Genomic DNA, 23,486 nt, shown 5'->3' on the forward strand with positions numbered 1-23,486 from the left:
ACCTTCCTGCCGTATCTGAACTCTGGGGTCTCAGATTTCAAATCAGTGGGCACAAACCAAAACCTCATGTGTGACCGATCCTAAGTCAGGTGGTAGTTCAAAAATCCAGGCCTGGGGGGTAGATCTTTAAGTGCTTCACGGCAGGGACTGCCTCATTTTCTATGTGTATGCACTGTCTAGCAGAGGTGAGCCCTGATCTTGGTTGGGCCCTCAAGGCCCCACTACAATAAAATAGTAGCAGTAATAGTAGTGCCTTGAATGTTTAAAGTACTTTTGGGGATGTTGCCCTATTTTTTTATTCTACCTGGACAGTTCTATTATAAGGCATTAACCCTCCCAAATGTTTTCTCCATAATGCTGTTCTAGGTAGCCTGGGAACAGCCATGTTACTCTTTAACTCATTGCAATGCAAATATTTAGACTGAGTCTTGTCTCAGATACACTGTTTACTTTTTCAAATGAGCAAAAGTGAATTCATGAGCACTGGTAGTTGTTGATTGAGGAAGAAATGAGACAATGTGAGCCCACAATTTTTCTGAGGTCAGAATCAAGCCATCAAACTAAACTGTGCTGTCTTTTCCATCCCATTGATAATTATCATTTTATACCATTCTTAGCATTTAATTTAGTCTTCCAGTGACTGTCTTGATTTTTGTATATTATAGACGCTTGATTTAACTGTCATAATAAAAGAGGCTTTGAGGTGATAAAATGCACTAGGGAATGTACCAAAATATGATGACAGCTTTAATAGAATAAAGTTTTAATGAGCTAATATGTGCCATCAGTTTTAGTTTCTCTAGCAGTTAGGTTTCTGAGCCTTGTGTTTAAGTTTGGTTTTGATTAATTTGGCAAGGAAAAATGAAGATCAATAAATAACTAAAAAGAAACAGTATGAAGAATCTGTGGGGATAACTTGAATCCCAAAGGACACTTTCTGGCTCTCACTGAATTTTGAAATTTCTTATTGGACTTACATGTTAAAGGAAGGGTTGGCTAGAACCACTTTTTAAATTTTAGTTATAAAAGTGATTCTGATAATACTGGGATTTTTCTCAAGGTTTTTTTCAGGATGCATCTCGATGCAGTTGTCTCTCCTGTGGCATGCATCTCTTGACGGCTTTGCTACTAAAGTATGGTTGTCTCAGCTGAAGGAATGGGGACTTGGTTCCAAGTCCACTGAAATCAATGGGACTATTTGTATTGACTTTGATGGAGTTTGGATCACATCCTAAGTGTAATTTTCTAAATATCTCCTTTTCGGATTTTGTTGTAGAAGAAGGTTTTTTTCCCCCCCATAGAAGGCCTACAGTTGATAAATACGGATCATGTAACGTACATGAACTTTTAGTGATTTTATTATTTCCTATGCAGAAAGTCTCCAACTCCCTGGTTTTGCATTTATACAAACATCAGGGAAATGGTTGTTAATTTACACCAGGAAAAATGAAAGCAGAATGAGGTCTTGAGTTGTTCTTTTCAGGGCGATGCAAACCTGTATTGTTTTCTTTTTAATCTGGGCCACAGTGCATGAAATCGCAACTCTAATTTCTCTTCATTTCAGAAATTCAACAAATGGTTGACAAATGGGATGCTAATACATGCTAATAGCAATGAACTAATTTCACTAGAATTAGACTCCAGTTTTGGTTTTTGCTGAGTGCCAAAGTTATTCTTTTGTGATATGGAAGAATGGACTGCCCAGAAGCTTTGGAATATAATATATCACCTTTCAACTGTGTGCGAGTGGTTAAAATTGAAGCCAAATTAATAATACATGAAAAGCTGCCATTTTATGACTGATGATGTAGAGGCATGTTGGTGGCTTCACCCCAGTCCCCAGAGAACTTAAAATCCATCATCTAATGGGAAGGAAGAATCTCTAGGGTTCAGAGATATGGCGACTGTTAACAAGTTCAAGCGCCTATCCAAAGTAATCTGAACTTCGTTTGTTTGAGAATAGGATTAGCAGTCTCTCAAAATCATTGTGACTTTAAAAAAGTATCCCGTGTATCCTAGTTTCAAAGCCAAGGAGCACAGAGGTATACAAAGATTACTTTTTTGCTTTCATATGTAAGAAAGGTAATTGACATTTTTGGTTAGTTTTTTATGCAGGGTAGTCCTAATCTATTCCCTAAACACCATTGTCATATTAGATTAAGGCCTAGTCTTGGGGTATGAGAGTTGGAAGACTGGAATTTTCTTCTCAGGCTTCCCACTGTATTAATTGGTGTGTCCCTTAATTTATACAAAATGTGGTAATGATGCTTATCATCCTTTGTAAAGCGAAGCAAAGATTTTCAGAAATGACTGGGGATTTTTGCTCTGTGTTTGCTTGTCCCACCTGAAATCCTATACACCCGATTTTTCATAAAGTGCCTAGCACCACTTGTACTTGAAAATTAGACAGGTTTGTGGTATCTGAAGTTGGAGCAAATCACTAGACTCTTGAAAAACTTGGTCTTTGTAGTTGATGGATAGAAATGAGGGGCGAGAGTTGATAATTTCATTATTGTTGGCAGAGGCTAAAGACAGAATAGTTTGAAGGCTGAAAGGAATGCAGCCCCTCTACTAGAAATAGTTCCTGACGACCAGGCCTTGGGGCATATTGGGTGGGAAGAATGGAAAAATGTGTGGAGTGAATATCTTTGCTCTTTCTGGGGTCAAAGGGTATTTCATCATCATTCTAGACAAGTAATTTCATTAATTGTTTTTATTTGTTTGTAAAAGTCCAAGTATTGAGACAAATACATCTGTCCTGGAGACCATATCATGTAAAGGATAAGTGTGGAAAAGCAATGCATACTTGGAGACCAGGGGCTAGAGAGTTGTTTTTTTTACTCATTCTTGCATTTTGATAATATTTCATTTATTATGTGTGAGAGTGGAGGGGGGATTGGAGAAATGTCCCTTTTAGAAAGGATTGGAATGATTGAGATATTGTCTCTCAAGAGGGGTGCCACAGCACCCTGGACTACAGCAAGATCCTTTTGAGGTGCCATGGGATATGAGGAGATACGCACTCACTCTTCCCCACCCCTTCCTGAGCAAGGACCCGAGTGCAGGCTTATCTCTTCTTGGCTCCAGTGCAAGGAGGTAAGCTCTTGTCCCTTCCCCACTGCTCTGTGAGGAGCTAAGCACTTGCTCCTCCCTTGGTCTCTGAACCTCCATGCCAGGAGTTAAGTGCTGCAATGAATACATTCATTGTTGAGATGGGGTGCCACTTAATTTGCCGGAATTCTGGATGGCGCCAGGAGCCTACAAAGGTTGAGACCCACTGGATTAAGGGGTGGGGTCCTAGTGCAGATATGGTTATTGGCTATGGGCTAGCGCAGTAGCAGTGAAGGCCTGCCCAGGTGCTCTACACCCTGTTTCCAGATCGAGGGAGAGATGTTCTTTCTTCCTGGGTTTAAAGCTGTGTGTGTGTGTGTGTGTGTGTGTGTTTGTGCGTGTGTGTGTGTGCGCGCACGCGCGCATATGTATATGTTTTAACCCCATGTACCCTAAATAAATCATTCAAAATCGTTTCTTCACACACAACCATATGCTTCATAAGGTTTGTTCTTGCTTCCAAAAAAGCATTTGAGTTTTGTATTGACTTTTCAATGATTGGTTTGAAGAGATTTTGTGGCTTTTGCGCCAGTTGTTTGAATAACTCTTTTATTGGGCAAGTGCTTTGACTGTGAGCTGCAGGGCTTGGTTATATTTAAAAAATATGAGCTAATCTTTATCATTCTAATTCTTTTTAACTGTTAACTCAGGTTTCCCATGAGGTCATCCTGAACTGTGGTTTAACGATCTTCACATCCAGAGAATATCAATGTCTCTAATCTGAGTCTTCAAGGTTACTAAATGTAGTAGCTACTAAGAATTGTGTTTCCTGCCAGTGATTTTTAAAATTTTATCCTATTAAATAGTATTTCTTCTGCAGAATGTAGAGAATAATCTTGAAATTAGTTAGGACAGAAAACTGATTATGATTAAGTAACTAGTTTTGTTTAGCTATAGAAATACAGCAGCACAAACATACCAAATATGTGGAAGTGATATGTATATGATAAACTGTAAAAGCAGGACATTTGCCATCCCTCTGCCAAGTAATCCTTTCTCTGCTGGCTCACTTACTGTTCCTTTCCAAAAGCTCTTGAACACTTCTAAACCTGCTGTAGACATTTCTCCTCCTCTTTCTTTTCCCAAACATATGATCTTTCTTTCATTATGTTTCATACACCATCAGTGTAATATGTTTGAGTACTCTCTATGTAAAATAAGTGATAACAGTGAAGTCCCTGCTGGACTTTATGGCATCTCTGGCCATACTTTTACTTTTAACTCTGCTGCACAGATGGTTTTTTGGTTTTGAGTAAAAAAAAAAAGCCCTGCTTTGATTAGAATCCTCCCAGATTATTGCAGCAAAGGGCACAGGTTTCAGTCTTACATCAGCAACAGGTTTTTAAATGCATAATAATTTTACTTTTTAAAGATCCGTTTTTTGTGACCAGTATGAATCAAACTGGGAAGGAGATATAGCTGGGAGGACGTTCGCTGGTAGTCAGTACTCACTTCCTCATCCCGAAGAAGCAAGAGACAGACTTGAACATAAAGCTTTTTTACGTAAAGCAATTTTAAGAGTTCTTTGCGGCTTTATACATGTGCACTCATGGAATAGACTGTTTTACAGGCAGTGATATAGAAAATAGTCCCTATAAAACTTCTAAACCTCAAAAACATTCCTAGAGTTACTTCTGTGTAACTTGATATATATACAGAACATGTAATGGCATTGCAAAAATGGTTTTATTAGATACTTGGGTGACACAAAGTGTTTCTGCTGAATACTACAGAGAAGAATTGGCATGCTTCTGTATGCCAGGGTGGATCATGGATGTCCATCTCAAGGAAGTTTCCACTGAAATGGGGGGGGAAAGGACTTGGAGTGTGCATATGGATTTTAGCCTAGTGTCTTAAGATTATTGTAAATAGAAAGCTGATATTTATTCAGTACATGTAACTGCATCTCAGTGGCAGTCGGACATACAGCAACTTGTGTCCTAATGGTTTTAAGCACTCAGAGGGAAGTCTGTGAGTTTTCACATTCAGCTTAGAGGAATTAGAAATGCTACCCAAATCCACATATTCTGGGCAGGCCTTCCTTAGAGTGCTGAATTGGATGAAAATGAATTGGCTGTGGATGGTTGCTCCTTTTGATGGAGCCTCCAACCCATTTGAATGAAGAAACAGCACAGAAATATCTTATCTCTCTCTCTTTCTCCCCTCCCTCAACCCCCTCTCCTTTGGCAGCAACTCAGCTGGGTGCTACAGCTACTATTCCTTTGAACTATACTGAACTACAAATTCCTACCCTTACTTAGTGAGTCCCTTTAAATTGTTTGCAGGATAGAAAGAAATAGAGAGAGAGAGAAAGAGGGCACGGGTAAGTTCAGACTGTGCTTTTCACTGGTATGGAATTTAATAAGTAGCAGACTTAATTTCTCTGGCACCAGTCCCCCCCATACATGGAACAGTCAGTGTCTTCAAAAGCAATCAAGTTTACTTATTTTAAAAGGTAGGTGCACTCTCGTAAGATCATCGAATCATAGGAAAAAAAGGAAAAGAAAGGACCTCACAAGGTCATCTAGTCCAGCCCCCTGCTTAAGGCAAGATCAAACCATCCCAACCATGTGTCTGTCCAACCTGCTCTTGAAAATGTCCAGGGAAGGAGATTCCACAATTTCTCTAGGTAGCCTGTTCTAATGCTTGACCGCCCTCATAGTCAGAAATTTCCTCCTAATCTCCAACCTAAATTTCCCCTGCTGTAACTTGAGTTCATTCCTCCTAGTCCTGTCTCCTGTGGCCACAGAGAAAAGCCCATTTCCTTCCACTCTTTAATCACCTCCAGGTATTTGAAGCTTGTTATCAAATCCTGCCTCAGTCTTCTCTTCTAGGGACTAAATAATCCTAGCTCTTTCTGCCTTTTCTCACAAGTCATGCTTTCCAGGTTTGTACTCGTTTTTGTTGCTCTCTTCTGGATTCTTTCCAGTCTGTCCACATCCTTCTCAAAGTGTGGGACCCAAAACTGGCCTGTCAGTGCTGAATAGAGCAGAAGAATCACTTCCCCTTGATTTGCAAATGACACTCCTGTTAATACAAGCCAGCCTGCTGTTGGCTTTTTTTTTCAACAAGAGCACATTGTTGGATCACGTTCAGTTTATGGTTTACTGTAACCCCTAGGTCCTTCTCTGCAGTACTGCAGCCTAGTTAGTCATCCCCAGTCTGCACATGTGCATGCAGTGATTCCATCCCAGTGCAGGACTTTGCATTTATCCTGGGTGAATTTCATCTGGTTGACTGAAGGCCATTTTTCCAATTAATCCAGATCATTCTGGATCCTAGCCCTGCCCTCCAGAGTGTCTACAAATCCATCCAACTTGTTATCATCTGTAAATCTGGTAAGCATGCATTCAATCCCATCATCCAAATCAAGATTTTGAATGAAGGTATTCACAGAATCATAGAAAAGTAGCACTGGAAGGGATCTAATCCAATCTCTTTCCAGAATCATCCTTATAAAAAATATCCTATACAAATCCATTGTCTAACCTATTAGCAAAGCTACACAGTCAACCTTGTCACGGACACAAGACATAACACCCTACCACCTGCCACAGGCAAAGCAGGGAGACCATGGTGGCCAATATCCTGCTGCTGCAAAAGTTGTTAAAAGGCACTTGAAAGATCCAAGGAAGAGCCATACCTCCTCCTAAAGAAGAAGGTAAAACCCCCAACAGTTCATGCTAGTCTGACCATGGAGTAAAATTCCTTCCTGACCCCAAATACAGCAATTGGTCTAACCCTGAGCAGAGAGGTCAAAAAGCCATGAACGTTCCTATTTAAGTCCTAGCGCACACCCATATTTTTGCACCTCAGTCAAAATGTCCAGTCTTAGCTGCAGCCACTATCTGATGCTTCTGAGGAAGGTGAAATATTAAACAATACTGGACTCAGGGCAGAACCCTGGGGCTCTCTAACTGATACCTTCTCCCAACTAGATGCTGAGCCATTGATGACTGTTCATTGAGCATGATGATCCAACCACGTATATATCCAGCTTACAGTACTTTCATCTAGTCTGTATTTGCCTTCCAGTTTATTTCAAAATTCTGATACACCCATCCATGAAACATTTTTCAATGGCTCTTATTTTAAAGTAACATATTAATCAAATTAATCCAAAATGAAGATTCACTTTATTAATTAAAAGCAGATAACAAAACTTTCTGAAGCAACGTTCCAAGTATTACCTAACTTAGCTTTGATAAGAAGAGTATCTTTATAGGCAAATAATTTAGGCCAGTATCTTTTGCTCTTTATCACAATTAAGTTGTGATAAGAGAGAGAGTTTTTGGAGAACTTTGAGGAATAAGAGCCATATACTTACTGCTACACCAGAATTAAAATAGTACAGAATCACAGTTACCCTGAGATACTGAACAATGCTTTATTTGCTATAGATGCCTCCTGGCCCTTAATACTGGAGGTAGATGGGTGATGCCTTGAACAGCTTACAAGTGGCTGAACACGTGCAAAACAATTTTCTGGAAGTCTGTCTTACAAAGGTTTTACTGGTAAACCAGCGGGAAGAGAGGTAAGGTAGGATTAATCTACACTCATTCCTTCCCAGTTCAGGACAGCTTCACTGCTGGTATAACACGGGCATCCCTGGGGGTCTGTCTAATTCATGACTATTCCCCTCTGCCTATGAGAAACAATATAATGTGATGTTGTCTTCCCCCAGTCATGCCTTTAAAAACACTACATACTAAAGATGCTGAGGGGCTCTTAAAATGGCCTTATGGCGTTCACTTGGGGGCACTCTCCCCAGGCTGGGTTTTGACAGCCCCCTTAAACCAGCTGAAGAGAACTTTCAGCCTTCTTATTGCTTTTAAGGAAGAAAGGGGAAAGGTAAAATACTTCTTTTACAAGAGATTGGGAAATGACTTAGGGAGCTGATTCAGGAGAGGGTACAGCAGGGGTATTATCCTGCAGGTTGGATGAGGGGTGTAGAGACAGTTCATGGGCTGGATGAAAGGTGCATGGCCCCACCAACCCTCCCCGACATGCGGATCCATGTGTGTGGTGCTCACTCTAGCCAGTCTAGGACATGTATTGCATGAGGTGCATGCACCTGCAGGTCCAGGACATGACTTGCATTCAGTGCTCACTCCAGAGTGGCCACAAGGGCACCATGTACAAAGCACATCTTAGACCAGTGGGTGTGCGCACTTTGTGCAACACATGTCATGGATCAGCAGGTGCATGTGCTGTGTGTTACATACATCTGACTTGATCAGGTGCTATGTATGGTACATGTCCAGGGCTGGGCAAAGTAGGCCCCGTGTGCAGTGCGGATCCTGGGCCCTGCACCCAAGGCCAGTCTAGTGATTGCTGTATATGGCCTCTGGTTGAACTGTGGATCCAAGGGCAGCACCAGGGGCCAGATGACAGAGCCTCACAGGCTGGATCCAGCCCATGAACTGTATCTTTGACTCCCATGTGCTATAATGATTGTATGTTCTTTCAGGATGGAATGTAATTAAAGGTAGGAGGTAGAAAAGTGCTCAATGCTGGGCTAATATTGAGCCTTTAAAATCAATGGTAAAGCTCCCATTACTTCCAATAAGAACATCTTAGGACAACAGTGAGTACTTCAGCCCATCCTACAGGTATGTGAACAAATCCTGGCATAAAACACAACACTGTCAAGCAATTCCATGTGACTTTAATTTGTCCTCAAGAATTTGCATTGCAAATTGAAACAGAAATTATCTGTCGTGCAAACACACTTTTTCTCCCTGTGTTACTGATTTTTTCCTTATTTTTTAGTTCACTTTCTTAAAATCCTTTTCTGTATAGAAAATATTTTTCAGTGCCAGGTATTCACAATTAGTTTGTTTGACGATGCAATAATATTCTTTTTTCAGTATGAAATTAATACATATCTGTTTTTTTTAATGGAGGAAAGGAAGATTATAGTTATAATTATGGTTGGGGATAGTTATAAAAGAGAATCTGACATACGTACTCTATCAGTACGAAAGGGTAGCTTTAATGCCTGTTCTCAATGGTAATTGAAATACTAGATCCTACCCATAAACAATTTTTCTAAGGTAAAGCAGAAAACTAAGAAAAAAACATGTTGTAGCCTTGAATTGGTTGCACAAATATTGTTCTTTTCAGTTTAAACTTCTCATTTTGCTCTTATTTAGATTCAAATATAGTACTCTGTGGGTGTGTCTACATGCTATGGCAATGTAGTGATTACACAGGTCTCTATGGCTAGGGACAGACATTCAAAAAGCTGGAGCCTAGTTGAATTGATTCAATCTTTTTAGGTTCGTGTAACCTGCAGAGAGAACCGGTTTGCAGGTGGATAGACCTTTGGCACATGCCGGCAATGGCTCAGGCCAGAAGCCCGGGGGCGCTAGAGCGGCCCTTCCCTTCCAACAGGGAAGCTGAGCTGAGGGGGGAATGGCCAGACCCTGGCAGGCCTGATTTAGACTGAGGAAGGGTTTAAACCCCCACCTTGGCCCACAGGGTTCGGAGGGTAGAGGAAGAGGGAGCGTCTGCTTTGAGGTGGGGCATGGGTGACTGGTGTCGCTTGAGTGCCCCCCTGGCATGTGCCCCCCTGGCACCAGTCAGCGACTGGGAGGGGGTGTCCCCCCAGCAGCCGATTTCACTGTTGGGGGCAGTCCCCTGGCAGCTGATAGCGCTGATGGGGGGAGGGGGGTCCCGTGCAGCCAATCTCAGTCACCAAAAAGCGGCCACGCCGCTTCCGGAAGTTCCATGTCCACTTCCAGAAGCAGCGCGACCACTTTTGCTGGCGGCCCTGGTCCCTGGCTGGCGCTCGCAGGGGGGCACTGGTGCTCCCCCCTGCCCACCGGCTAAACAGGAAGTGTGGCCTGACAGGGGGTGCACCAGTGCTCTTGGGGTGCATGTGTGCCCCTGTGCACCCCCTACATGTTGCCACTGGGGTGGGGGGTGGGAGAGGAGGAGGAGGAGAGCTTTGCCTGCCCCAACAGTTCCCTGAGAGCCGGGAGCAATCTCTGCACACAGGGCTGCCCGGCCCTAGATGGGAACTCTTCCCCATCCTCCCTCTCCCCCAACTGCACGTCACCGCTAACTGTGCGCCACGCTCATGGTGCAGTAACCGCCCATACTTTGGGAAGTCCTAAAGCGCAGTGCCATTGCAACATCACCATAGAGCGATATGTAGACGTGCCAGCTCTCACTGAACTTTCTTTTTCTTTTTTTATTCCATTTTAAGTTGTAACCACCGTTAGATCCAGGGGAAAATTCTCCATGAAAGTATACTTGAAATCAGGTCAAATTCTTCAAATAGCCAGGAAAAGAGTATTTGAGGCTAGATGCATGAAGCTGGTGGAGGTGTCAGAATCTTTTATCCAATAGCTGTGTCCTTAGAACACGCCTGCATTAGAACCATCCTGCAGGACGACTCCATTTGTTACTGTGCCAAGAGGAGTTGAATTTGCAACTCCCACCTCCTAGGCAACTGACCTACAGTTATCTACCAGGCTCCAGGGCGACTGTCTTTTCCTCAGTCTCTACTGTTGGAGCTGTCCCACTTTGTAATAAAAATCATTAGGTATTCATCACAGTGTTTTAGCTGCTAGAGACCCCACAAGCTGCTGCTCTTCCTCCTCCTTGATGAAGCTAGTTTCATTTCCTTTGCTTCTCTTACATGTGAATAAAATGGAACATTTTATTTTGAATCAAATGGAATTTTCAAAATGATGTTTTTCTGGGATGTTTGTGTTTGTTGTAACGATATCAGCTGAAACACAGTAAATTCAGTTTTATCTGACCCTTTTTTGTTTCCAGTTTTTTGTTTCAGCAAAAAGTCAGCTATTCTCACAGCCCTAATTGCCTGTGCTGTAAGTAGTAGTTTAAGATTGAAGTCCCCAGGTTCCCAGCCTTATTTTGTCATATTAAACTCCTTCTGCAGAATGTGAAGATACAGTGGCTGTTGTATGAATCAAAATCAAGCTGAAGACACTTCTCTTTGTACAGGGATAAACTGATAATGATAATTCTTCAGACAGAAAGTCTGCTTAAATAAGTGACATTAACTTCTTCAAGGCTTCAACTGGAAATGAAATTTGGGAGAGGACGTGTGTTTCATGTCTGTACATGTAGACTCTTTTCCAGATATTCTTGAATATTTTTTATTCATTTATTTTGTTTCCTTTATATCACATTCCAATAGAGGCTTTTAGGAAACCAACCATGCATTTGTAGCTTTAGAACTAGTTGGGCTAAATTTATGTAGCCTTTGGACTATAACCTGACCAACTCATAAGCTATGTAGGACAAGGCCTAATAGGAAATTTCCCAGATAGGACATTTTAAATGCTACAGAAATTCTGGGGCTCCTTTAACCTGTAATTCAGATTGGAAGCAGCCCAGAGAAATAACGTGCTGAGTAACACAGCGGCGCCTGCTAGAACACCACAGATCTGTTTTGCACTATAAAGAAAATAATTTTCTTCTTTAAAATGATTATATACACAGATTTCACTCTAGGCTTGATTTTTTTTTCCTCCTAATAACAATATCTGTTTCAGCCATATCTGTGTTCATGTCCTTGTGACTGCTGTTGATGGGAAAGGATGGCACTGAGTGCCATTCAGATCTTTTTCTCCAGGTGTGGCTGTAAGCTGGTGCACTGTCAATGACTGTTTTCAGCAATTGGACACAGCTTACTTTAGTAATCTTTCACTGTATTTAGTTGGGCTGAGAATATGCATATGTGCCTAGCCTGGTGACTTAAATAATTTTTTCTGTTATGAAGTGTTGTCCCCTGGCTGTATCTTGTACAAGGGATTTACATCTTGTTGAGGTGGAATCAAAACCAATAACTATCAAGAACTGGCACCTGCCATGTGCCTCCATCAGACCTATAAATGATGGCCACGGTTATGGCCTCTTGGTTCAGAGAAGTACAGATAATGGAATACTGTTCCATCTGTTGCTGCTTCTAAGAAGGAGCCCTAACAAACAGGAAAGCCAATTTAAGTTGTCCTTGCTTGAGAAGTCCATGGAGCCTTCCATGCCAGTGGATCAGATGAGCCAAGAGTTGGGACACTCTTACCCAACTTCAGCACAAATAAGCAGTGATTGAGCATACAGCAGTCAAACTCTCTCTTTATATATTTACCTTCCACTGTTCCCTGGAGCAGGCTTGAAGATCAGATGATAACGTTGATAAGACTTGCAACCACTTTTTAAGGACTTTCAGGCACATGGTAACTGGTTGACTGGAATCTATGGAGAAAATTATTCCAGTATGAAAGAATTATTACTTACCCAGAGATTTCTCAACCCACCCTCCTTTCCTGCTAACTCAGAGTCCTTGCATCAGTGGCTGCAGTGGTTGTGAAGGTATGCTGTATATGCACAGCTCCAATGGACACTGCAGTTCAGAAAGAATCCCAGTTTCCATGCCTGGGGTACATATGCACCTAGTATGAAATCTATGTGGACAACACATCTCAGAGAACCACTGTTATTTCAGTATAAATAAATTTAGTTCTGACTATTTTGAAATGGAGGGGATTGGGAAGCCTGCGAGCAAGCAAATTATCTGATTGTCCTGTCACTTTGAGTTTTGTGAATATGGAGAAGGGACTTTAAAAATGTTCAGATGAATGAAATGTCCAACTGGACAAGTGGATATTTTCAGAACCTGGACAGATCTCTTAACCAGTCCAAAAATCTGTTCAAAATCAGGTCGCAAAGGAATATTGGTCTGACAAAATGTTCCAATCCCAAACTTTTTCCCATGTGCATTAACTCATTACCCAAGACTCTTCCCCCTACTTCCCTCTAAACTAAATGTGTATTTTGGGTAGCTCATAAAAGCCTTCCATATTGTCCACTAATCAAGGAAGAAAACCCTAACTCTGATTTGTGTATTGTTTGCCTGCCAAAACACGATTGAGAGATATTGTTACTTTCAGTCTAAGTGTTGGCGTGTATCTGTTCTACCTCTCCCTACTGCCAGTGGCTTGCAGTGCTGGGAATTCTAATGACTGCAACGATTTAAAACAATTGGGTCTGTCTGCCAAAGTGACTCAAACCACTGGGAAAACTAGTAACTGTGTAGGACCAAGCAATTTTCAAGTTATTGTTTAGGGAAACGATTGGTCTTGCTCTCTTTTCTTTTCTTGGAAGACTGTGCTACCTTAATGCTTTACATGCTGAACAAAGGTATGTTTGGAAAATGCTTTTTATATATAGCATGTATATATAGATACATATACATGTGTGTGCATGTGTGTGTGTACAAATCTATCTATCTATCTATCTATCTATCTGTCAGGTTCATTCCTGTCACTTAACAGACATTCGCTGGCAACAGTTAAGGAGTTGAAAAGAAGCCTGTTAAAAAGACCTTACGTCCACGTTTTATGAACAGCAATAGAGAAAAAAGAAATAGTTTCAAGAGCAAAATGCAATTGTTTTCCAGACACATCTTTCAAAAGATCTTAGTTATGCAAGTGCATTTGTCTCTTCAAATAACAATTTTGGGAACCGGAGAAATATACCACATGCATCAGACTGGTAGTCTCTGCCTTCCTGTTAATGCACCTGCTTTCATGAGAGCAGCTGCTAGTTCCAGTCAAGCATATAGCTCTCAAAAAATGGATATGCACCAAAAAATTGAGGCTATAATCAGACACTAGCTTGAATCTTGGATCTCAGCCATTTATCTGGCTACTGATCTTGAAGGGTATGTGAAGACATTACACTCAGCCTGACTTAACTACGCTTAGGTTGATTTAAGTGCCAATCTTTACAGACAGTCGGGAAGATAATATCGGGCAAAAAATGGCTGTCCTGAGGAGGTGAACTAACTTAGATCAGGAACTGGTTAGCCCAATCTACTAGACGTCTGCACGTATTCAGAGTGCAGCCCTGAGGCTGGGAAGGCCCAGCTGCTCATGCCAGCCCCAGGGCTGTGCTATTCCTGCCCTCTCCCACCCTGACCAGGCTATTTTTAACCCTCTCAACCCCCCATCTCTGGACAGACAACCCTTCCACCAATGACCCATCAACAGCCCCTTCTCCTGCAGACCCACCAGCTCTCCTGATCCCATCAGCACCCTCTGCAGATCTGCTAGCACCCTCCCTGAACCCACTTGCCCCTCCCCCAATCTTGACTGACTTAAATGAGGTTCCCAGCGCAGCTCCCAGCACCAGCAAGCATGTGCACAAGGTGCTTCTGGTCTACAACTACATGGCTTAAAGCAAGCTTCAGAGTGAATACAGAGAATATCTTCATATACCTGAAAATGGCAAAATCCTTAAGTGTTATTTATATCATCAATTACTGTTCACCAGCATCTTCAGGGAAAAAAAACCCAAATCAAACAATTGTTCTTCTTAATTGCACAGTTATCTTCACGTTGACGACAGAGATTCACTACGCATCAAAGAAAGAATGTACTATGCCCCTTAAATGTCTCCAAGAAGTTTCGATTTTTACTTTGCTTTCATACTTGGATGATGTCATTAGTACTAAAAAGAATCAAAATCTAAATGATGCAGCTGCTTGTTTGTACACATCGGAAAAAAGATTATGTTTAAGCGTTCAGATTACTACATCTCTCTTTCTTCTAGCATAATGGAGACATGAGTATCAGACATCTGCTGTCAGTCTTAACCGTACTATTGCTGTCAGTCTTAACTATACTATATCAGGATCAGCAACGTAGGGGAACATGTCTGCCTGCAGTAGTACTTGAGAGCCGGCAAGCCTCTGAAGCACTGCAATTCAAAGCTTTTCAGATGTGGTCCATGTACCATCCCTCACTATAATAGACTTTGCATTAGGTTGAAAATTTTCAATTATTTACCAGCTCTCTTCCCTCACTAGGCAAAAACAAAGCAACAACAAAAACTCTCTTTGTAAGCAACTGGTATAGAGCATTACTTTTAGTGAAACTAATCCACAAGATGACTCAGAGGCTTTTCTGAGTGCTGCTGAGATTAGAGATTGTCAGCTGCTGTGGCTATGCGTGGACGTTGCTTATCAGTGGCAGAATCCAGGATCTGTTTGATTTTGCAAATGCTGAGATTCCCTCTAATTGCTGTGGCAGTTTGTAGCTATTTGAAGCCTTTGCCCGTTTTCTAGTCAGTCAAGGATAATCTATTACTGCAGTAGTCCTGTGACAACATCCTTAATTTGCAACTTTCACAATTTTACTGCTTAGCTCCCTTCGAGGTCTTTTACCTCAGGAGCACTGTGAATTAATTTGATGGTATAGATAACTGTGCACATGTATTTCCTCTTGCATTAGGAGCATGATGAGTGTAAGAGAGTTAAACGTATTCTTTATATACCATTTGGAGAATATGTGCCTAAGTAATTGGGCATATAGTATGGTTAAGGAATGAAAAATGGCACGTGACTGTCTATAATGAGTTCCTCCACAGGATTTAAACTCTTTTAAACAAGCTCACAAGTTTGAACGGAAACACAAGCTAATGCCTTTAGTTCAGTGATTGTCACTTTACCTTGTTTTAAAATAAACTGTACTATAGTGCACTGTGCTGCTTGGTTTGGACTTGGAAACAGAGAAAAGAAAGCGAATACCATTGTTACCCCTTTGGTTGGAAGCATATTTGTGGTTTTTTGTAGTTTGGTTTTGGTTTCTTGTAGGAAGACATAAATTTGGCATAATTCCTAGTTCATTCACACAGCTAAAACTCTCGTCCAGGCTTTCATCTAGTTTACTGTGATATCATTTTCTCTGTCCTTGAAACATAGAAGCATGGTCCCACTCTCGTCCATTCAGAATGCTTTTGCAAGGATGATTTGTTTTCCTAGCCCACCTAGGACCATTTCACTCCTTTTTACCCTTCTGCTATCCCACTTTACTCTGTCTCACAAACATAAGCTACTGATGTTCACATTTAGGCTAGGGACAGACATTCAAAAAGCCTGAGCTTGAATTGATTCAATCTTTGCAGGTTAGTCTAACCTGGCGAGGCTGAATTGGTTTGAAATAACTCAGACATTTCCTCTGGATTGAGAAAATGCAGGCACATGCCTGCAGGGGCTTAGGCTATAAACTGGGGGGCACTAGAGCAGCCCTCCCATGCCTTCCACAATGCTAGGCTAAGGCCAGGCCCCTGCAGGACACTGATTAGGGAGGGGTTCTCCTGCTCACTGCTCCTGTCCAGCAAGTGAGCCAGCAGGCAGTTGATAATACAACATTTAGCACCCCATCAAGAAGACAAAAGCCTCTCATAAGTTCAAGCTCTTCATAACCAAATTTTGCAAGGAAAGACCAGAGGGGCATGTTGATTAGCTCCAAAAAACCCTAAGCCACTGTCCTGTCTGCCTTACACAGACACCTCTCAGTATTAGCTAGCATGCCACATGCTGGATACTGTCTGTGCTGTGGGAGAGGGGAGGGGGGGAATTCCTGCTTGAGCAGTGAGTGGGAAGGGGATGGGCAGGGGGAAGCAGGGCAAACCCTGCTGTACTTGTGCCAGAGCTCCAGCTAGGGATCAGAGAGGTGGGGCCAGCCCTGCTCTGGAGCAGAGAGCCCAGCCCAGGGCTGCAAAGCATCTGGGATGCTGGGGGAGTATGATTTAACTTAAACCAGCAAGGGGTCTGGAACAGACATTGCATATATCGGTTTGACCCAAATCAGTTAAGTCTTATACTACATTCACCCAGGTTTATCTCATATTGGTTTCGGCCATTTTCAAACCAGTTGATGTGCACTGAACATCTGTTCTGTTACAGGTTTAAACCAGTTCCTGATCACTTAAACCTGCTTATGTGCAATGTCTGTCCCTAGCCTTAAGGCCCTTCACACCCTATCCCTTCCCTAGCTATCATCTCTCGGTCGCTGTTTGGAGGTCAGCTCCTACATCCAGCAAGTACATAATGACAGCCAATCTTGCTTTCTGAATACATTTCTAACTAAACATCTTCTGTCTCCTGTTCTGACTGTAATGCTTGGGAGTGGCGCTCCATAAAACTCACAGAGCCTCCACTGTTGTCCTTCAGAGTCCTTCATAAACCTTTCCTTAGCTGTGATCCCTGCAATAATGAAGCAAATAACCCAGTGGCACACTGAGACTACCGCCTATCGTACAGGCCAATATTGTTTCTTTTTCCTCGCCCTGTTATATGTATCTGTTTCCTGCCCTGTTTCATATGTTAATTGCAGGCTGTTTGGGGCAGGCTTCATCTTTGTGTTCTGTGTTTGCACAAGGGCTTCCTTTTCCCTGACTGCAACTGCTAGGTGCTACAATGATATTAGTAATATTCTTCTTTTCTGTTTAGTTTCACAAAATGTACATGAGTCCCATTGACCTGGAGCAGAGGTGGCAAAAATGGCATTAAATTTCACACCAGCTAATCAAATTTCTAGAGCCTTAGCCAAAATACTAGTCTGAGCCCTGGGCCTGGAGAAGCATCTCCCCTCTTCAGACTGCCCTCACCACTATCGTATCTGACCACTTCACAATATATCATGCATTTATCCTTTCTAATGATTTCTAAGGCAAGTGCTGTTTTCTACCCATTTTACACATGAGCGTGTGAAGCACAACAAGGCTAACTTACCTGTTCACAGTCACATAAGAAAGTCTGAGGCAGAACAGGAAATTAAACCCAGGTTTTTCAAGCCCTAACTTGGGGGTTGTCAACCGGGGTTATGCGTACCCCCAGGGGTACTTGAGAAGGCCCTGGGGGGCACGTGGTGGCGGGGATGCACCACACACCATCCCATGCTGCCTGCCCAGCTGGATGCAGGGGAAGGTTGCACACGGCGGATGCCGCTGCTCCACACTTGGCTATGCACCACCCCCCTGCTCTGCATTCGGCCATGTGTTGCGCTCCCTCCCCACCCTGCATTCAGCCGCTGGGGGGACACACTGCTCTGTGTCCGGTTGCTGGCGGTACACTGATTGTAAAAGGTTGAAAACCCCTGCCCCAACATATTTACTTCCTCTCTCCTGCTTTCAATACCCTGTGCCATTTTAAAGTCTTGTAATGTTACCTGGGATGACCTTTAATTAGAGCCCATGCATCACAGTTGCAAAGAGCCTGTTGTTCCTCTTACAGACCAAGGCTTGATTAGACTTTGGTTTAATAAGCCCAGATATAGGTTATCTTCTGTCCAGCTGCTTTGCCACACAAAGGGATCTCTCAGACACACAGATCTGTAAACACTAATATCCACAGCAGCTGGATTCTCTGAGTCTTCAGACAAAAGAGGTTGGATGATCTACACAATGCACAATGTCCATCTGGGATGGGACCATTGAAGTATTTAGAGTCCTGAATATTTAACCCTTTTTGCCAATTATTTACATTGCGATATAATCCAGTTGCTCAATCTAAAGCATTGATTTCATTACCCGTTTTGCCATAACGATACATCAGCAACAGTCTTTATTGCAGCTGGAGCCTTAACAAGAGAAATGCCAAAGGTATGGCATTTTATAGGTTATTAAAAAAGCCTCTTGCTTTCATTTCCTTCTGTCTATTCTATCTTCGTATCAACCTGCAGATAAATTGACATGGTTAAGAGACAAGTCACCATATCTGCTTTTTCTCACTGCATTTTCTAAAAAGGTTATTCTTTTTCTCCAGCCTACAGAGATATTACACTTTCTTGTTGGTACAGTAAATTAAAATATACTTAGTGCTGTCATCCACCATTTTTTGGCATATATAGGGATACTTATCCATCTTTACAATTTTTGCAAGGTGTTCACTTCTATCTGAATGAAAGTTAAGGAGAGTTATGCTGGATTACAAAACACCTCATCATTAGCTTCAAATGTATCTAAATACTGGTTCTACCCAGCATGCTAAGCGATTTACAATGTCTTGACATTGTAAAATATGCCTAGTCCCATTCACTGCTGCATCAAAGTAGCAGGAGTGAATATATATTCAAGTGACAAATCTGGCATTTCACAACAAGCCACACTTTTTCTTTACTACTTTTTTTTTTTTAATCTTTCCCAACAAATTCTCCTGAGTCACCAACTTCCAAGAGAAACTAGAGTCTTTCATGGGCGATTGAGAGTAGCTTAGCTTGGCTTGATGAAATGCTAGAGAGGGCACTCATACCTTAAAGAACAGCTAATGCCTTCACATTCTCCTTAGGCAGGCCAAGGCAGAACAGTTTTTCATTCTGAGACACGGGGAGAAAAAGGTTGATCATCAAATAAAAGGCACTCTGTGGCAAGTGGAGATATATTAATTGATTTCCCTGTCCATTTCAATTCAGTGCCCAGCTATTGGTGTCTTTGCCTTTAGAGACAGTGTGAGCATGTTTATAGAGCATTGGACTGGGACTTAAGAACAAAGCTAGATGGATGAGCGGTTAGGGAGACATTTGTCTGGGTGGTTTTGACAGGGATAATTCTGCTTGGAGAAGGAGACTTAGTTGGATCATTTCCTGAGGCCCCTTTCCAGCCCTCTTTTTTTTTTTCTCTGATTCTGTGGAATATTTTTGACAACAGTAAATCCTCCCTCCCTCCCCCCCATGCAAAAAAAAAAAAGAAGAAAAACCAAGAACTTTAGGAGGAACCAAACCTGTATAAGTTCAAGTCAAATTTGGCAAATATTTTTGGTTGAACACTAACATTTCAGCCAATTTCAAACATGGTCAAACATTGGGAAACCTCTGAGACAATGAAATATTTGAAGAGTTGTTTTTTTGTGTGTGTTTTCTTTTTCTAAAGAGTAATTTAATTTAAAAAATGACTTGAGCTAAAACACGAAAGCAGGTTAGAATGGATTGAATAACCCCAAACAAAACAAAATGTTTCAAAAGAAAGTTCCAGATTGACAGGAATGGTATTTCCCCTTATTTATTAAAAGGTGGGGGGGGAAGAAAAATCAGATAAGTTTCTGTTTTGATTCACCCAAGATAATTTTTCCCCTCATATTTTCAGTTCAGCTGAAAAATTCTGTTATCTGCCCAAATCTGCTCAAGAGTCCTGGGCCTATTCTTGGCTTGAATTGCGTCCTACGGGTGGGCAAGTTAGTCTGTTGGTTTTTGCCTCATCAGGTTCTCAGTGGGCATGTCTACGTGCTTCTTTTAAGTGAGCTTAGCCTAAAGTCACCATTTTTAAGGCACATTAAGGGCCTGTGTCTACACGTGCATGCCCTTAATGCGCCTTAAAAGTGGCAATTTAAGGCTATGTGAGCCTAAATTTGATACCTGTATAAAGCATAAAGCAGGTATCAAATTTAGGTGCGAATAGCTAAGTTGCATTAGTGCTTGTGTAGATGTGCTAATGCATATTAACACGGTGTGCATTAATGGACACACACTGTACTAATATATATTAGGGCATCTGCATGTGCACTAATGCTAATTAGCTATTCGTGCCTAAATTTAATGCATTTTAACGTGCATTAGCACATCCATGTGTAGACATGCGCCTAAATCACCTTAATGCGCCTTAAACAAAGGCACATTAAGTTTAGGCATGCATAAATACACACACAGACATACCCAGTATGTAACAGTAGAGTAATGATACTGACTTCCATGTTGAAGTGCTGAGAGATATATTGATGAAAAATATCTTATAAAAGTTGTATATTTTTATGTCCATGCATTTTGTGCTCACAGATATGCTTGGCTCTGCAATGGTTTTCCTTTTTGGCACTTGCTTTCTCCTTTTTTGTTTGCTTATTTCGTAAGATTGTGGGTTTTATTCTTTTGCAGAAGTGAGACCCTAAATATGGGCAGGTATCTTGCACTTGCCAGTGTGCGAATGTTTTCCTCTGCATTTCCACTACAGCAGGTTTGCCATTTTTCTCATTAACTCTCCATTTATTTTTAAACATTACCAGTAAACATCTTTTTCTCTCCTATGCCTCCATCTTTTAATTACTCATCCCCATTGCTGTTTCTTATTATGCATCTTTGAAAATGTATTAACTATCAATGTAAAGTACTTTGAGGGTAAAAGTGTATGTTAAAAATGCTATAAATGATGAAAGAGTTTTATGTTTGACAAGTGAAAAAAAGAAGAGCCCATTCCCCTGTGGCAGGAAGGAATGAAGATGTAGAATAATTTTATGTTTCTAAAACAAGAGTAATAAAACTAACATAGTTATATTCAATATGTTCATATCAAGGACCTTGCCAATGATTGCTTTCTATGTTGCTACCATTATGTTGGTTGCAATCATTTTATCTTCTTAAGAATTCTGGATATTAATTAACGGTTAAATGCTGTAAACGCTTGCTTTGTTCCAAATCCTTGCTTGATTAGTTCAAGGGTGGATATTTGCAAAGGAAAGATGTGCATAATCACACCCTTTATTGATAATAGCTTAATTTCTCTATCATTCTGTTTCAGCTTATCCAGCGAGAGCAGTTTCTCTGTATTTTCCTTCTATTTATTCAGTTCCAAGATGCTATGCCAAATAAAGTTGCTGTGTATTTTACTTGTCTATCTCTTGGTCAACATTGCTTGCTTTTCAGTCTCTTCTTTATTTAAACCTGTTTGAGCTTGTACAGTTTCATCACCTTTCTACTTCCCGGGTCTTTTCTGTCCATTTGTGACTTTACTCAGCCCTGAGTACTGTATGCATCCTATCAAGTAGCAAACACTTACTAAATTAAAAAAAAAAACAGCACAAATGCCATTCCCTCCCCTTAAAGAGCTTTCTAGTCTTACCATGAAGCTTAACTGTTTTATCAAAAGATCAGACTTAAGTAGTAATTCCCTCCCTCTCGTCCCCCCTATACTTAGATCTCTCTTTCCTTGTTCTTCATTTACAAATTTTTTGCTTTTTTTCTTCTTCTTCTTGTTTTTAACAGGTGGACTCTGCATTGCTCAGTCACTGAAAATCCCACAGGATCGCAAAGACAAGAACATCGACTTTGATAAAATTATCAAGCAGCTCCTAGAAACTCCCAACGCCAGGGCCATCGTTATTTTTGCCAATGATGAGGACATAAAGTAAGGATGACTGAGGGAATTAATTAATTTGTGCTTGATGGCTTTATGGAGCAGACAAAGCAAGTAAGAATGTACAGTGCAATGAAACAGTGATCTGTTTGAAAGACACTATACGATCAAGGATGATACCTTTTCCACAGAAATATCAGAAAAAAATGTATGGTATGTTTCACTAAACGTGTATTGGTTAAAAGCATTTCCTTGTACGCATTTCTGCTCTTCTGAAAGAAAACTTTATGACGTGAGATGTGATTAGAGTTTCAAATTCAGCTTTGGAAAAGGTGCAGAATCTTAAAGATTAATCTAAACGGTGCCATTCTGTCCAATAAACATCACAAAATTCAGTGTATTTACATGGCAAGGAAGAATGGGTTGAGTCTAACTTTCACCCCATGTGTTTCTTATGTTTAATATCATAACCTCATAATGCTGTTATTGTAAGCAAAATAATGTACAGTATTGCTGCTTGTTCATTCATTTGTGCAGACATAGACTTTTGCTCAGAGGACTCTGCCTGCTAGACATTATGGAGAAAAGTGACTGATTCTTGCAAGTGTCTAGGATGCTATAAGACTGAGGCAAAAACTACCCATATTTCTCGGGATACTAACTTCTATGCCGAGACTTGGGAACTGCCAGTATGTGCCCATGTACCATACTGAATTACCACAATTTTGACATCCGGCTACTGGTGCTACTGTCCAGAAACAGCCAGTGGCAGACCCCTTTGGAACTCCACAGCCTAGTGCTTTCATAAGTGCCCTGAGCTATTATGAGATTTAATTACAGCATGTAAAACACTGGGAGATCCTTGGATGGATATATACGCTGCAGTGATAGCAATCATAGAAATACTGCTCAGGCTAAGTATTAGTAATTAATCATGTGTTTGCTACACTAATTGCTGTTGTTAGTGTTAAAATAACTTGGCTGTTCAATAGTAACTTTACAGACCAGATTTCATTTGCTTTTCAGGATGATATGGATATAATTTAAAAGCAAGGAAGTTTCCATTTACCCTTCATGAGAAATGCATTTGTTGTTTTTGAAGTCCTCTGTGAAGTAACATCTAAATTACCAGAGAGCTCTAGTGTTGCTGACTGTTGCTAAATGATTTAAGTATGCAAAATAACATTCAGATTTAACAACAGCAACAATAAAAGTTGGGATGAACCTGCCTCTTGATTACAAAAATCAATGTAAAAATTCCCATGGACTTCAGTGAAGCCAGGATTTCACTCCAAGAATACAAACCTAAGAAAAAAGGAGAGAGAGTTTCCTCTTAATGCATCAACATTATATAGAAAGTTAAATTCCTAAGTTCAGTTTTTGTTACAGGAATACATTATTTCTGCTCATTCAGCAATCTTGCTCTGTTTGTTGTTATTCCTGGGCAATTAAATCCCGTTCCCTTTCATTTTGCATTCTAATGTGAATTAAAATGT

The 23,486-nt window shown here is 41.1% G+C and overlaps 1 protein-coding gene across 1 annotated transcript in view; it reads left to right on the forward strand.

The window, feature by feature from the left end:
* Nucleotides 1-23,486, forward strand: part of LOC102380524 (metabotropic glutamate receptor 7-like) — a gene marked incomplete at its 3' end in the record, with an annotated part of 337,318 nt that overhangs the window by 265,602 nt on the left and 48,230 nt on the right. The window contains exon 4 of the mRNA XM_006036673.1: nt 21,900-22,041. Coding sequence (XP_006036735.1) covers nt 21,900-22,041 — 142 coding nt within the window. The remainder of the gene's footprint in view (nt 1-21,899; nt 22,042-23,486) is intronic.

This window comes from Alligator sinensis, unplaced genomic scaffold (genome assembly GCF_000455745.1).
Source record: "Alligator sinensis unplaced genomic scaffold, ASM45574v1 scaffold1254_1, whole genome shotgun sequence".
Classification (NCBI taxonomy): Eukaryota; Metazoa; Chordata; order Crocodylia; family Alligatoridae; genus Alligator; species Alligator sinensis.